Below are 14,371 nucleotides of genomic sequence, written 5' to 3'. Positions count from 1 at the left end.
TTATTCATATTTGCCAAAAAGCAGAAGCAACTAAGATGTCTTTCCGTAGGTGAACAGATACACTGTGGTTCACCCAGATAATATTATTATGACTTAAGAAGAAAAAAAGAGCAGTCAAGCCACTAAAAAAATGGATAAATCTTAAGTGCATAATGCTAAGTGAAAGAAGCCAGTCTGAAAAGGGCCACATACAGTATAATTCCAATTATGTGACATTCTGGAAAAGGCAAAACCATATGATGTGTTAAGAAGATCAGTGGTTGCCAGAGGTTGATGGGGGTGGATTTAAACAGGTGAAGCATAGGGTTGTTTTTTTTTTTTAAGGCAGTAAAACTGTTCTGTATGATCCTGTAATGGTAGATAAACGCCACTGTATTTATAAAAACAAACAGTGAACCTTAATATATTAGTACGTGAACTGTTTTACAAAATCATTTGGGAGATCAAGGGATCCTGGACTGGAATGTAGAATGTAACAAAATAATCTAATTGTATTACAAATGTATCAAACAACCTCACTGAAGGGGATGGGAGAATAAAGCACTAACTTAAGCAACTCTTTTTTTTCTTAATTTGTTTTTTTGAAACAGTCTCGCTCTGTCAACCAGCCTGGAGTGCAGTGGCGAGATCTCAGCTCACTGCAACCTCTGCCTCTTGGGTTCAAGCAATTCTCCTGCCTCAGCCTCCCAAGTAGGTGGGACTACAGGCACACACCACCAAGCCTGGCTAATTTTTGTTTTTTTTTAGTAGACAGGGTTTCACCATGTTGGCCACGTGGTTGGTTTTTTTTGTTGTTGTTGTTGTTGTTTGTTTTTTTTGAGACAAGTCTCTGTCTTCCAGGTTGGAGTGCATGGTGCAATCTCGGCTCACTGCAACCTCGGCCTCCTGGGTTCAAGCGATTCTCCTGCCTCAGCCTCCCCCAGGTAACTGGGACTGCGGACGCCCAATTTTTGCATTTTTAGTAGAGACAGGTTTTCGCCATGTTGACCAGGCTGGTCTTGAACCTCTGATCTCAGGCAATTGGTCCTCCTTGGCCTCCCAAAGTGCTGGGATTACAGGTGTGAGCCACTGAGCCCAGCCCTAACTTAAGTAACTTTGGAAATAAGTAGAGTCTATAAGACTAAAGGCAAAAGAAGTATATAAAAGCACTGTAGTTGATAAAATTGTTTTCCATGGGGACCCAGGTTAACAGTTCTGTTACCGCTGTACATGTGAACTGGAATGAAACAATTAAGTTACTGGATGGTGGATGGTGGGAGCCAGGTGTCTCACTGTTGGGAGTGGGAGGTTACAGATAAGCAAGGGAAGATGGTAAGAACGATCCATGTGGTAATGGATTAGAGTTCATTACATCAGCATGAACTCATGGTGAACTAAATATACATATAGGTATATTTACTGACATGTGTATATACATGGTGTTAGTATACACTAACTGCATTTTTTTCTTTTGAGATGGAGTTTTGCTCCTGTTGCCCAGGCTGGAGTGTAATGATGTGATCTCGGCTCACTGCAACCTCCGTCTCCTGGGTTGAAGTGATTCTCCTGCCTCAGCCTTCCGGGTAGCTGGGATTAAAGGGGCCCACCACCACACCCAGCTAATTTTTGTATTTTTAGTAGAGACGAGGTTTCGCCATGTTGGTCAGGCTGGTCTCGAACTCCTGACCTCAGGTGATCCGCCCACCTTGGCCTCCCAAAGTGCTGGGATTACAGGCATGAATCACTGCGCCCGGCCACTAACTGCATTTTCAAAACAATTTCCTTGTTCTGTAGCTGACAGGCCTTAAATCAAAGACACCCTAATAGCAATGAGCACACCTAGCAACCAGATCTTGGTTTCTAACATCTTTCTCAACTAAAGAAACCAGGGCTTCTTGGGGTAAATAGCTGATTCTAGGACTGAGGCAGGAAACAGATAAGTCTGCAACATCTTGTAGTGCCAGAAAGAAAGGAAGCACTTAAAAAAAAAAAAAAAAAGAAGAAGCACCACGATGTGGTATATTAAAGGGGGTCTAAGACATCTGAAAGAGCTCTCAAGAGCCAAAGCTGGAGCAACTTGAGCAACAAAATGAGGTAATGCTGGATTATAACCCAAATAACAAAATAAACTTTTATGGGCTGGGCACAGTGGCTCATGCCTGCAATCCCAGCACTTTGGAAGGCCAAGACAGGAGAAGTACATGAGCCAAGGAGTTGAAGATGAGTCTGGGCAACATAGTGAGATCCTGTACCTACTAAAAAAATTAAAAAATCAGCTAGGGGTGGTGGCATATGCCTATAGTCTTGGCTGTTGGGGAGACTGAGGTGGAAAGATCATTTGAGCCCAGGAGGACAAAAGCTGCAGTGAGTCACGATCACACCACTGCACTCCAGCCTGGGCGACAGAGTGAGACTCTGTCTCACAAAAAATAAATAAAATAAACTTTCATGAGTCTACATTGATAAAATAAACAAGAGTGGGAGGGAGGGAAAAGTCTCCCACGCAAAAAAAATTGCAAATAATTTATGTAGATATCACCCTGCCCTCAAAGAGGTGGAGCAAACTCCCTACTCAAGTGTGGGCTATGCACAGTAATTTCCTTCCCAAGAATACAGCAGGGACAGGAAGAGAAAGAATAACTTTACAGTGGCGGTCAAGTGATCAAGGTCAACAGCAGCAGTGACAGGTCATGTTGACAATACACACTCTTGATATGTGATGAGAAGGGCATTTACTTCTGTGATCTTCTTCCCCCAAACCGATAATCCCAATCCAACCATGAGAAAAAACATCAGACAAATTCCGAGGGAAAAACACTCTACTAAACACCTGACCAATCTTCCTGAAAACTGTCAAGGTCATCAAAAACAGGGAAGGTCTGAGAAACTATCAGTCAACTGGAGCCTAAGGAGACACGACAACTACATGTAATGTGATATCCGAGACAATACTTGTGACAGAAAAAGGACATCAGGTAAAAACTAAGGCAATCTGAATAAAGTATTCATAATAATGCCGTGATATTGGTTCATCCATTGTAACAAATATACCACACTAATGTACAATGTTATAATAATAAGGGGGCAGTTGGGTGTGGGGTATACAGGAACTCTGTACTATTTTTGAAATTTTTCTGTAATCCCAGCACTTTGGGAGGCCGAGACGGGTGGATCACGAGGTCAGGAGATCGAGACCATCCTGGCTAACACGGTGAAACCCCGTCTCTACTAAAAAATACAAAAAACTAGCCGGGTGAGTTGGCAGGCGCCTGTAGTCCCAGCTACTCGGGAGGCTGAGGCAGGAGAATGGCGTAAACCCGGGGGGCGGAGCTTGCAGTGAGCTGAGATCTGGCCACTGCACTCCAGCCCGGGCGACAGAGCGAGACTCCGTCTCAAAAACAAACAAAAACAAAAACAAAAAAAAAGAAATTTTTCTATAAAACTAAAAATTTTCTAAGTAGTTCATTTTTAAAAAATAATGATTAAAAGGCAGCACAGTTTTTATTTTATTTTTTGAGACAGAGTCTCGCTCTGTTGCCCAGGCTGGAGTACAGTGGTACGATCTCGGCTCACCTCAGGCTCCACCTTCTGGGTTCACGCCATTCTCCTGACTCAGTCTCCCGAGTAGCTGGGACTACAGGCACCCGCCACCATGCCCAGCAAATTTTTTTGTATTTTTAGTAGAGATGGGGTTTCACCGTTTTAGCCAGGATGGTCTCGATCTCCCGACCTCATGATCCGCCCACCTCAGCCTCCCAAAGTGCTGGGATTACAGGCGTGAGCCACCGCGTCCAGCCGGCAGCACACTTTTATACATGTTCAATGGCTTAAAGACACATACGTCTGTAAATAAAAGAGAAAGACAAGGGTAAAGTGTATGGCAGGGACAGATAAAGTGGGAATCTCCGCCTACCGGCACCCTCCACAGCATGAGAATAGAATAGCGGGGGCTAATGCCAGCACAGTATGAAAGGGGACAGGACAGGCCACACATGGCGCTGTCTTTAAAGTGACAAGGCCTGTAATCCTAGCAGCTTGCTGGGCAGAGGTGGACTGACTGCCTGAACTCAGGAGTTCGAGACCAGCCTGGGCAACATGGTAAAACCCCATCTCTACTAAAATACAAAAAATTAGCTGAGTGTGGCAGCGTGCGCCTATAGTCCCAACTATTTGGGAGGCTGAGGTAGGAGAATTGCTTGAACTCAGGAGGCAGAGATCGCATTGAGCCAAGATCACGCCACTGCACTCCAGCCCAGGAAACAGAGCAAGGCTGTCTCCAGACAAACAAAAAAAATGACAAGGCCTTCAACCAAATGCAACCTGCAGATCCTGCCTGGCTTCTGAAGCAAACAAAGCAACTGTAAAATGAAATTTATGAGCCAAACTGGGGAAGTCCAAACACTGACTGGACAACAGATGACACTAAAGAATTTTTGTTAGTTTCTTAGGTGTGAAAATTCAACAATGGTTAAGTTTTATAAGAAAAGATTCTAATTAGCCGGGTGAGGTGGCGGGCGCCTGTAGTCCCAGCTACTCGGGAAGCTGAGGCAGGAGAATGATGTGAACCCGGGAGGCGGAGCTTGCAGTGAGCCGAGATCCAGCCACTGCAATCCAGCCTGGACGACAGAGCGAGACTCCCTCTTGAAAAAAAAAAAAAAAAAAGAAAATATTCTATTTTCTTAGCAAAACAACGGATATACTTACAGAAACAGCCACACAAGATGAACTGCAGTAAAGAAATAAGACTGGCCACAACTGCAAACTGCAGGTACAGGGCAGGAGCACACGTGGACTCACCGTATTATTCTCTCCACCTTTGGTTATGTCTAAAACGTCCAACAAAGAAGGTGGCTTTAAAAAATGAGTAAAGGCCAGGTGCGGTGGCTCACGCCTGTAATCCCAGCACTTTGGGAGGCCAAAGTGAAAGGATCATCTGAGGTCAGGAGTTTGAGACCAGCCTGACCAACGTGGTGAAACCTCGTCTCTACTAAAAATACAAAAATTAGCCAGGCACGGTAGCGGATGCCTGTAATTCCAGCTACTTGGGAGGCTAAGGCAGGAGAATTGCTTGAACCCGGGAGGCAGAGTTTGCAGTGAGCCGAGATCACGCCACTGCACTCCATGCTGGGCAACAGAGCTAGACTCTGTCTCTAATAATAATAATAATAATAATAATAATATATAAATAACGAGTAAACGGCCAGGTGCGGTGGCTCACGCCTGTAATCCCAGCACTTTGGGAGGCTGGGGCAGGCAGATCACCTGAGGTCAGGAGTTTGAGACCAGCCTGGCTAACATGGAGAAACCCCGTCTCTACTAAAAATACAAAAATTAGCCAGGTGTAGTGGCACACGCCTGTAATCCCAGCTACTCAGGAGGCTGAGGCATGAGAATCGCTTGAACCCGGGAAGCGGAGGTTACAGTGAGCCGAGATTGAGCTACTGTACTCCAGCCTGGGCAACAGAGCAAGACTCCGTCTCAAAAAAAAAAGCAAACCATAGATGAGGTGTGGTAGCTCACATCTCTAATCCCAACACTTTGGGAGGCCAAGGCAGGAGAACTGCTCGAGCCCAGGAGTTCAAGACCAGCCTGGGCAACATAGTGACACCCTGTCTCTATCAAAAAATAAAAATAAAAAAAAAAATAATAATAAATTTAAAAGCCAACTATAAAAAGCAAACCATGACAATTTTTTCATATAATAACACAACAGCATGAGCTAGAAGTGCCACAGAAGCTCCGGATCCACAGAAACCTTCCTGTCTTTATTCATTTGAATTAAACCTGCTTTTCTCTCAGAGTAGCAACAAACTATCTTTAATAAAAAACAACTATTACAGACACACAAAGTCTTTCCCCTGTTTGATGGTGTCTTGTACACATCACACACTCACAAGGGAAGAAGAGCTGGCAGGGAGAAATGCTCAGTGCTCCCTACATTTGTCCTGCACCATCTACACAGGTCCTATTGACACTGTTCTCTCCACTTTCTGCTGTTCTTAAAGCAAACGCATGATTTTTAAAACACAGTAGCTTCTACAAAAGAAGCTGGGCCCCCAGTGGCTTCCTCCTAACCCTAACCCTAACCCTAACCCTAACCCTAACCCTGGCCTGCGATGCCCTGAGGGTGGCAAGGGGTGCCTGCTTGCCACTCAGTCCCCATCTCTCCATCCACCTCCCAGAGCAGAGCAGAGCCCAGCTTGGGACAGCAGGGTTTGAGCCCAAGGTGGCAGCTAGGCAGCCACATTGGGCCCTCTCCTGCTCCGGAGTTCAGCTTCAGGGGCCACACTCTGAACACTGGACAACACAGGGTCTAGGGCCAATGCTTTACCTGTCAAAGCCTGCATAGTCCTGGCCAGCCCTGGCTACCAGCCACCACCACCTCAAACAGCTGGTGTACTGTCTGAGAAGAAACCAAATCTTTCTTACCCCCGATGTGTGTGACAGTTTCATCTGGTCCACGTGCATGGGGAAGCAGGTCTGACTGACTGGGGGATGCCCAAAACTGACAAAGAAACTGATCTCCTCCCTCAAAGGAAGGGACTGTGGTCCCTAAGTGACAGGGGAGACCTAGCAGAAATCCTATATGGACCTAGGCAGGATGTTCAGACACAAGGGCACAGGGACACCCCTCCCCGACCTTCGGGGCTCACAGAGCACTGGGCCAAGGTAAGCAGCATCATTATTAACCCATTATGGCCCAGGCAGCGGCTCATCTAGGGCCGCAAGCTCCTGGGAGACCAGGCAGGGCCCAGACTCCCACTGTGGAGTCAGTATGGAGTCCACAGGGACAGACATCATATAGTCGGTCCTACTCAGGTGGTGCCAGGCACCCCCAGGGGCCCAGAGGCTCCCAGTACTAGGCCTGGCTTTCCTCCGGATCCACCTGCTAAGCCACAAAGCATGCTCGCTTGGCGTCCCCAAAGACGAGCTGCTCCATCACAGCTGTGCCTGCCTCGAATCCCGTGGAGGGTGCCAGGTCCACGCCTCCACATGCTGGCAGGGCTGGCCTGAAGCACACCATCCGCATGCCTAGGGCTGGGCAGACTCCCTGGCCAGGTCCCAGGATGACTGAGATATACAAGTGCCCAGTCGCCAGGCCCTGCAGGAAGAAATAGCAACAGGGCTCGATGTGGGAGTTTCAGACATTTTTAAAAGTGTAAGGGTCCCTAAATATTCCTTCATGATCCCCTGCCCCACATTCTAAAAGTGGGAAAGAGAGGCCCGGGGGGCAGAGAGTTGCCCAACAATTAAGTGACAACAGTGTGGCCACAGGGTCATCATCTTTGGATGCCTATAGCTGCCTCGCTGCAACTGTCAGACCCATCTGTGCTTCAAGGATTCACAGGGCCCCAGCTCCCACCCACGCCAGGCTTCTTCATACCAACTGCCACCACCCAGCCCCCTGAAAGGCCCTTGGGTCTCCCAGAGCCTCCCTGCTCCCAACAGCCTTCTGTTCAGAAACGGACACAAGGATGTTCTCAGGGGTTATCAGAGGAATGGGAGAATCCCACACTTGCTTTAACCAAGACCAGGACTTTTCCTGTTCTGGAAGCAAACAATCAAGGAGGCTGGGCCTCACCCCCGGTGACTCTGCAGAGGAACCTCCTGGAGGATCCTCTGCCAATCCCCCTGTTGCCCCCACTTCCTGCAGCTGCCCAGGTGCTGGGAACAGGGCTCGGCAATTGCAGAAGGCAGCAGGCAGGGGAACTTTAGAGGCACCCAAAAAGCTTGAAGGGCAGGTGGGACTTCTAAGACGAAGGGTGAATGTGGGCACAGGAGAGGTAGGGCAGTCCCAAGCCAGCCTGTAGGGGCATGAGACAATGCTTAGGGCAGCCCCACGGAGATGGCAATGGAAGCCACTTGAGACTGAGCAGGGACAAGGACGAGAACGGGGAGAAGCTGCAGGTGCAGCAGCAAGGAGACAGAGACCTGAGTGAGGCATGAGATTGTCCGCAGAAGACCTACAAAGCACTTGCTGCGTGTTGGGTGCTGTGCCCAGTCCAACACCCAATTCCACCCACATGCACCTCTCAGACAAGGACAATGATGCTCCAGAGCTTGGCACTATGGCACCGAGGTGGTACACCAAGGCAGTGAGGGTGTCCAGACCTCCTCTCTGAGCCTGAGCTCAGGTGGAGTCAAGACTGTTCCCAGACCTCCCCCATTATCCTCCCCTGACCATGAGGACCACATGGGCACCTAGCCTCAGTCCACCTAGCTACGGTCCCTGCTTGTGCCCTGGAAGCAGGAGCTGCCACCTCAGCACACCTGTCCTCTTTTTTTTTTTTTTTTTTTTTGAGACGGAGTCTTGCGCTGTCGCCCAGGCTGGAGCACAGTGGCCGGATCTCAGCTCACTGCAAGCTCCACCTCCCGGGTTTACGCCATTCTCCTGCCTCAGCTTCCTGAGTAGCTGGGACTACAGGCGCCTGCCACCTCGCCCGGCTAGTTTTTTGTATTTTTTAGTAGAGATGGGGTTTCACCGTGTTAGCCAGGATGGTCTCGATCTCCTGACCTTGTGATCCACCCGTCTCGGCCTCCCAAAGTGCTGGGATTACAGGCTTGAGCCACCGCACCCAGTCCACCTGTCCTCTTAAAGCTGCAGCTGAGAACACAGGGCAAAGTGTCCCACGGCCATGCAGGACCAGGAACACCAGGTTGCTGACCAAAGCCCATCTAATTATCTTCCCCACCATTCCAGGGAGAGGAAGGGAAAGGGTGCAGTGGGAACTGGGACAGATATGGCTCTTATTGAGTTAGACTCCAGAAATCACTAGCAGAATGATTAGGCAAAATCAACCAGGGAGCACCCTCCTCACTCATGGCCTCAGCCAGCACCGTGCTATGATGTCGGCAGGACACAGACACATCCCCCATTGCATGAGAAAGGCAACAGGACTGGCACTGTCTCCCATTCACCACCACAAGACCCTCCTCAGCTCTGATGAGAAACCCACACACTGAGACCAGCAGGCCAGCATCCTTCCCTCAACGATCCTGTTAGCTACAAATGCAGGGCAGGAGCACAAGCAACTCCATTTGGAGCACAATCTGTTAGTAACTAAATGCACTTTAGTTCAAGAAATAAAGTTTTTTAAAGAATTAAGGTGGTACACCTCTCTACAGGAGAAGAAAAAAACCCACAATTATTGTCTCCTTAAATCTTGTGGTTTTTTTTTAAATAAAGAGATAATATTTTCAACTATGATATTGGCCATAATTAAATAGGTTAGCTAGAGCCTGTGTTGGCACAGGTGTGAGGAATAGGCATGCTGTTGATGGGGGGTGAACTGGTACAAACTTTTTGGCGACATTTACTGAAACTGAAATGCTGATGCACATTCCTCTAGACTCTGCTAAAGACTTTGGGCAGAAACATTCTTATCCCACCTTACAAAGGAGAACTAGGCTCTGAACAGAGCAGTAATTTGTCCAAGGCCATGTGACCAGTACATGGGGAAGCCAGGTGGTGACAAAAAACAATAGGCAAGCAGATGCCTAAAGAGCACCCACAGAAACAGATACACTCTCTTCCCGATTCTGCTAGGGACTCACCCTCCAGATACATGCCACGAAAATGCCAAGATTCTTCACTGTGCCAAAACATTTGTGTCAGAATAGCAAAGAGCTGACAAACGAAGGGCATCAAAGTGGGGACAAGTTAGGTCAGCAACAATTCCTTCTCACAGAGGACACTGCCAAACCCAAGCTGTGGACAGAGACAGGGACTGTAGAGGCTGCCCAGGAGCGGCTCACGATGCACTTGGTAGGAGGAAGAGGGCTGCTTCTCTGTGTGCAGAGGGGAAAGTGCTCGAACAGACAGTGCAGCCTGCTGGAGAGGGTGAGCCCCGCTCCGGGAGACCAGAATCCCGCTGAGGCCACTCCCACTCCATATTCTCAGAGCCCCCGGCCTCCCTGTCACACGCCCCACCCTAAGATGAGGACTTTTGCAAGAGCGGCCGCATCTCACCCCTCTTGTAGCTCCAGCGCCGCTGCAGCATGGATTGCAGAATACCTGTTGACAGACAACAGACTGGAGTCCTGAGGGCCATGGGGAAGGACCAGTTCCTGCTGGCCCAGGGTCAGCCACTGACTGGTACTAACTGAGCACCTGCTCTGCCCACACATTGACTTCAACACCTGCTTGGATTCAATCTGTCCTCTCCACAGAGGGGGGTCATACTGGTCTCCTCAGACAAGGGGGAGGCAAGGAAGGCTGCAAATGGTTTAGGCACCTGTCTGGGCTGACTCGGAGCAGAGGTGCCAGCTGATAAGCCTGGAAACCAAGAGCCAAGGGCTCACCAGGTCACAGCCAAGTGGGGGAAGGGAGCACACCACCAGGCTATACTCCTGACCCCACACCGGTCCTTTCCAAATACATGACACTCGCAACAATCCTTTCTGGGTACGCAGTACTGCACTCCCATTTTGCAGAGGGGGGAAGCTAAGGCTCAGGGAGCGCCTCTACCCAAAGCCACATCACTAGCAAGGAGCAGAGCCTGGATCCAAACCCTGGTGTCTCCTCCCAGAAAGCAACTCCTGCCAACAACGCTATGGAGTCAGGGAAGGGGAGAAGAGAAGCTGGGGAAGGACTGTCCAGGTCTCCCGCTGCCCTGCCGCCTGGAGACCCTCGACCAGCCTGGCGGTCTAACCTCCCCTCCCCACAGTGGGAATGACACAGACCACTGAGGTCTCCGTCCAAGAGGAACACAGCCAGCCACAGCGAGGGGAAGGGCCTGAGATGGGGGGCTGGACAGGAAGTGGGCCAGGGAAGTCATGCTAGCTGGTGGGAGCGCAATCCCCGCAATGAGGACAGAGCGCTGGGCCTGGGGCAAGGGTACTGGGGGACCCATGCCAAGGGCAACCTCCACGTGCAACCCCGAGCCCCTACTCACTTAGGCCGCTGTCCACGACCTTTCCCCACCTCAGAGGCACTCATGAAACAAGCAGAAACGCTCCGAAAGTAGCTGCGCCCAGAGAGAGGAAGTGATTTGTCTGAAGGTGACAGAGCCGCAGCCACTCAGACCCAGGCCCATCATCGGCCTCTCCCAGCGGGTCACCAGCATCCGTGGCCTCAGCTCTCGGCTCAGCCACTGCCCTCCCAACCCCACCCCACGCTCAGACACACCCGGAACAGCGACCACCGCAGAGCATCAGCCCTTACGAAGCCCCGCCCCGCCCGGGCCGCCCAGGTCCCCACAGAAGCAGGCGGGCAGCTGCAGGAGGCGACAGGGCGCCCGGACCCCTGCATTAGCGCCGTCTGCAACGGACGCTGCACCGGCTCGCTAGCCAAGGCCGGGCCCGCTCCCACATACTGCCCGGGTCCCCGGCTCTGGGCCCGTGCCCCCTCCGCCCACCCCTGCCGGCCCCCGCTTGGCAAGCTGACCTTGGCCGCCCTGGTGCCAGGGACGACGCCCACAGGCCCCGGCGCCGGGCGGGGGTCGCGGGGCAGGGCGGCTCGGCTCACCTCCTTGAGCTGCTCCATCTCGCCGCGGATAGCCTCATAGTCCACCTCGAGTTCCTCGAACTGCAGCTTGAGCTGGTGCTTCTCCTCGAGCACCGCCAGCCCGTACTCGGCCGCCTGGATCTTCTCACGCGTGGTCTCGGCCAGCTCGTGGGACAGCCGCTTCACCTCGGCGCGCAACCACTCGGGCTGCGCCTCCATCACCAGCCGCGCGTACTCCTCCTCCTCCGACGGCGCCGACATGGTGGCCGAGGGCCGAGCCGGCTCCCACCGAGACTCTCGCAGGCCGGGCCCTCCTCAGCCGCCACCGCCGCCGCTGCTGCCGCCGCCCTGCCCCGACGGCCGCCCGCCCGCCCGCCCGCGCCGCCGCACGGCTCCTCCCCTCGGCGCGCGGGGCCCGCTGGGGGCTGGAGTCCAGCCCGCGCTCCGACTACAAGATCCATCGTGCCCGGCGCCCGCCCGGCCCCCGCCTATGATTGGCCCATGACCTGTGAGGGGCGGGCCCTCGGGCGCAGCCACTGACGCCGATGTCGCCCAGGGGACTGTGGGGACAGTAGTCCCGCTCGCGCACCGACTACAAGGCCCGTCCAGCCCCGCGCCCACCCGTCCCCGGCCATGATTGGCCCGCGCCGTCAGCGTCAGAGCCGGATGCACCGGCGCCTTGCAGTCCCCTGGACGGCGGTCGAGTGGGCGCGGCCCCGCGGCCTTCCCAGCACTCAGAGCCGGGGACACTGCTCAGCCGCCGCGCCTCGCGCTCCCCTGTGCCTCTGGCAGCCGGCGGCCACGCGGGGTGGCAAGACGGCTGCCGGGAGCGCCCCAGGGGAGGCGGGTGCGGGCGGCGGGACTGGGCTCCCGACCCTGGGGCGTACAATGCGGACAGAGCCCAGGCGGCCGCGAGCGAGAAGCGCATCCGAGAGCGCGGGCGAACGGCTGCTGCTGGAAACCTGGGGACGGTGTGACGCATGCTCTGTGCAGACGTCTGGGGGCGGGAGGAGGACGGGCCAGCAGGGGGCGCCCAGGGGCCAGCGGGAACCTCAGCGCTGCCCCTCAGTCCTTCAAGGTCTATTTCTTGGAAATAAAGACATTTCCATTAATACAGGGTCATAAACGTGGTAAATACAATTGTTGTCTCCGCATCTATTTTTAGGCCTGACTTAAGTTGTTTGAAAGCCAGTCGTACCCTTCGCCTTGGCGTAGGTAACACTTCTCCTCCGTATATGGTGATGTGTGAGATAGCCCGTTTATTCCTTATTTCATTGACCTATAGCTCAACACACCCCACAGCTGCTGACCGCCATAGCACCTAATGGCCAGTATCGGGGTACTGCAAATGAGTTCACCCTTCCCTCGTGTTTTCTTTAACCAGTTCACAGCCCCCAAGGGAAATCCTAAAGGATGATTCCCAAGGACCCTAGCACAGGCATAGTCCCTTCCTTCCCACCGTCTCTCACTGCCCCTCCCCACCTGCTTGTCCGCCTCCCTTAGGCGTCCCTAACCTCTCCGGGACCTAACAATAATAAATTTCCTCTGTGCCTTTTCATTTAACTTCCTCATTGTAGCTCACCAGGCCCCCACACCCATTCGGTTCTCCTAGAGAGTGGCTATCTTGGCTTATGGTCACTCTCAAGACCAAATTAGAAGCCATAACAGCAGAAATCACAGCACACAGGGTCCTGACACTATCTAATGCACAGTCCACACTCTAATGGCACGAAGACCCAACACCATACCGGAGAGTTTCAGTATTATTTTTCTGGGCCAGGATCCAGTTGCATTCAGTCGTCAGGTTTCCTGAGTCTCCTTTGATTGACCTTTCTGAGGCGTGCAGTGCACACCGGTATATGCTCATGGGGAGATGAGGTGATGCGTTTCTGGCAGGACTCTCACTGAGGTGTTGCTGAGTTTTCAGAGCACCAGCTGGGAGACGCATAATGTCGATTTGCATCTCTCTGATCGATGCTGGGATTTTCTTTGGTAATTAGTGTCGTGAGTGAAGACTTTGCAACCATAGATATAGCCTATCACTCCTCAAACCTTGACCCACTAATTTTGGCATTCAAGACTACTTCTTGCCTGAAATAATTATTACCATACTGGCTGTTTTGTTGTTGTTGTTGTTGTTGTTGTTGTTGTTGTTTTGAGAGAGAGTCTGGCTCTGTCCCCAGGCTGGAGTGCATTGGCGCAATATCGGCTCACTGCAACCTCTGCCTCCCGGATTCAAGTGATTCTCCTGCCTCAACCTCCCAAGTAGCTGGAACTACAGGTGCATGCCACTATGCCCAGCTAATTTTTGTAATTTTTTTTTTTTTTTTAGTAGAGACAGGGTTTCACCATGTTGGCCAGGATGGTCTGGATCTCTTGACCTCGTAATCTGCCTGCCTGGGCCTCACAAAGTGTTGGAATGACAGGCGTGAGCCACCATGCCCGGCCATACTGGCTGCTTTTCTGTTTCCATCAGTCCTTCTCCATTTATGAGTTTTTTTGTACTGAGGCAGCTATACCTTCTCATTTATTCCCTTCTCTCTCATTCATTAGCAGTGTGGATCCATGAATTCTTGTTTTACTCCATGGGTTACAATCCATTACTTTCCTTACTTGCTTTGATGCTCAAATGGTAGCAGATTTGGCCTGTGGGAGCTCTCCAAGCTGGCTCCATGTCTTCAAAACATCGTAATTTGTTATTATTGTTATTACTTCCTTGATATCTGATGCCAGTTGTTCCAAGATCATCTTGTGCTCTCCATGTCCCAGACCTGAAATCAATTATTTCCTCAAGGAGCCCTGATTCTTTTTAGTGTTTTGTTTGTCTGAGGAGAATGTGTCATAGTTTGACTTGTGAAATTAACTAATCAGTTGTAGTAGGAATAGGATGACCAAGCGGCCTGGCTTGCCTGGGACTGTCTTGGGCTGGGCAAATTGTTAATAAGT

The 14,371-nt window shown here is 51.5% G+C and overlaps 1 protein-coding gene across 2 annotated transcripts in view; it reads right to left on the bottom strand.

Moving 5' to 3' along the window:
* The window catches only part of LOC105498859 (BICD cargo adaptor 2), a 48,606-nt gene extending 36,830 nt beyond the window's left edge, over positions 1-11,776 (bottom strand). The window contains exon 1 of one of the 2 annotated variants that reach the window (XM_011771221.3): positions 11,447-11,776. In XM_011771221.3, the coding sequence (XP_011769523.1) occupies positions 11,447-11,686 (240 nt within the window). In that variant the 5' untranslated portion in view covers positions 11,687-11,776. The remainder of the gene's footprint in view (positions 1-11,446) is intronic. The other variant, XM_011771220.3, reaches the window with a different exon arrangement.
* Positions 11,777-14,371: the final 2,595 nt, after the last annotated feature.

This window comes from Macaca nemestrina, chromosome 14 (assembly GCF_043159975.1).
Source record: "Macaca nemestrina isolate mMacNem1 chromosome 14, mMacNem.hap1, whole genome shotgun sequence".
NCBI lineage: Eukaryota > Metazoa > Chordata > Mammalia > Primates > Cercopithecidae > Macaca > Macaca nemestrina.
The sequence above is the reverse complement of the archived record's forward strand: the minus strand, read 5'-3'. Positions and strand labels throughout refer to the sequence as shown.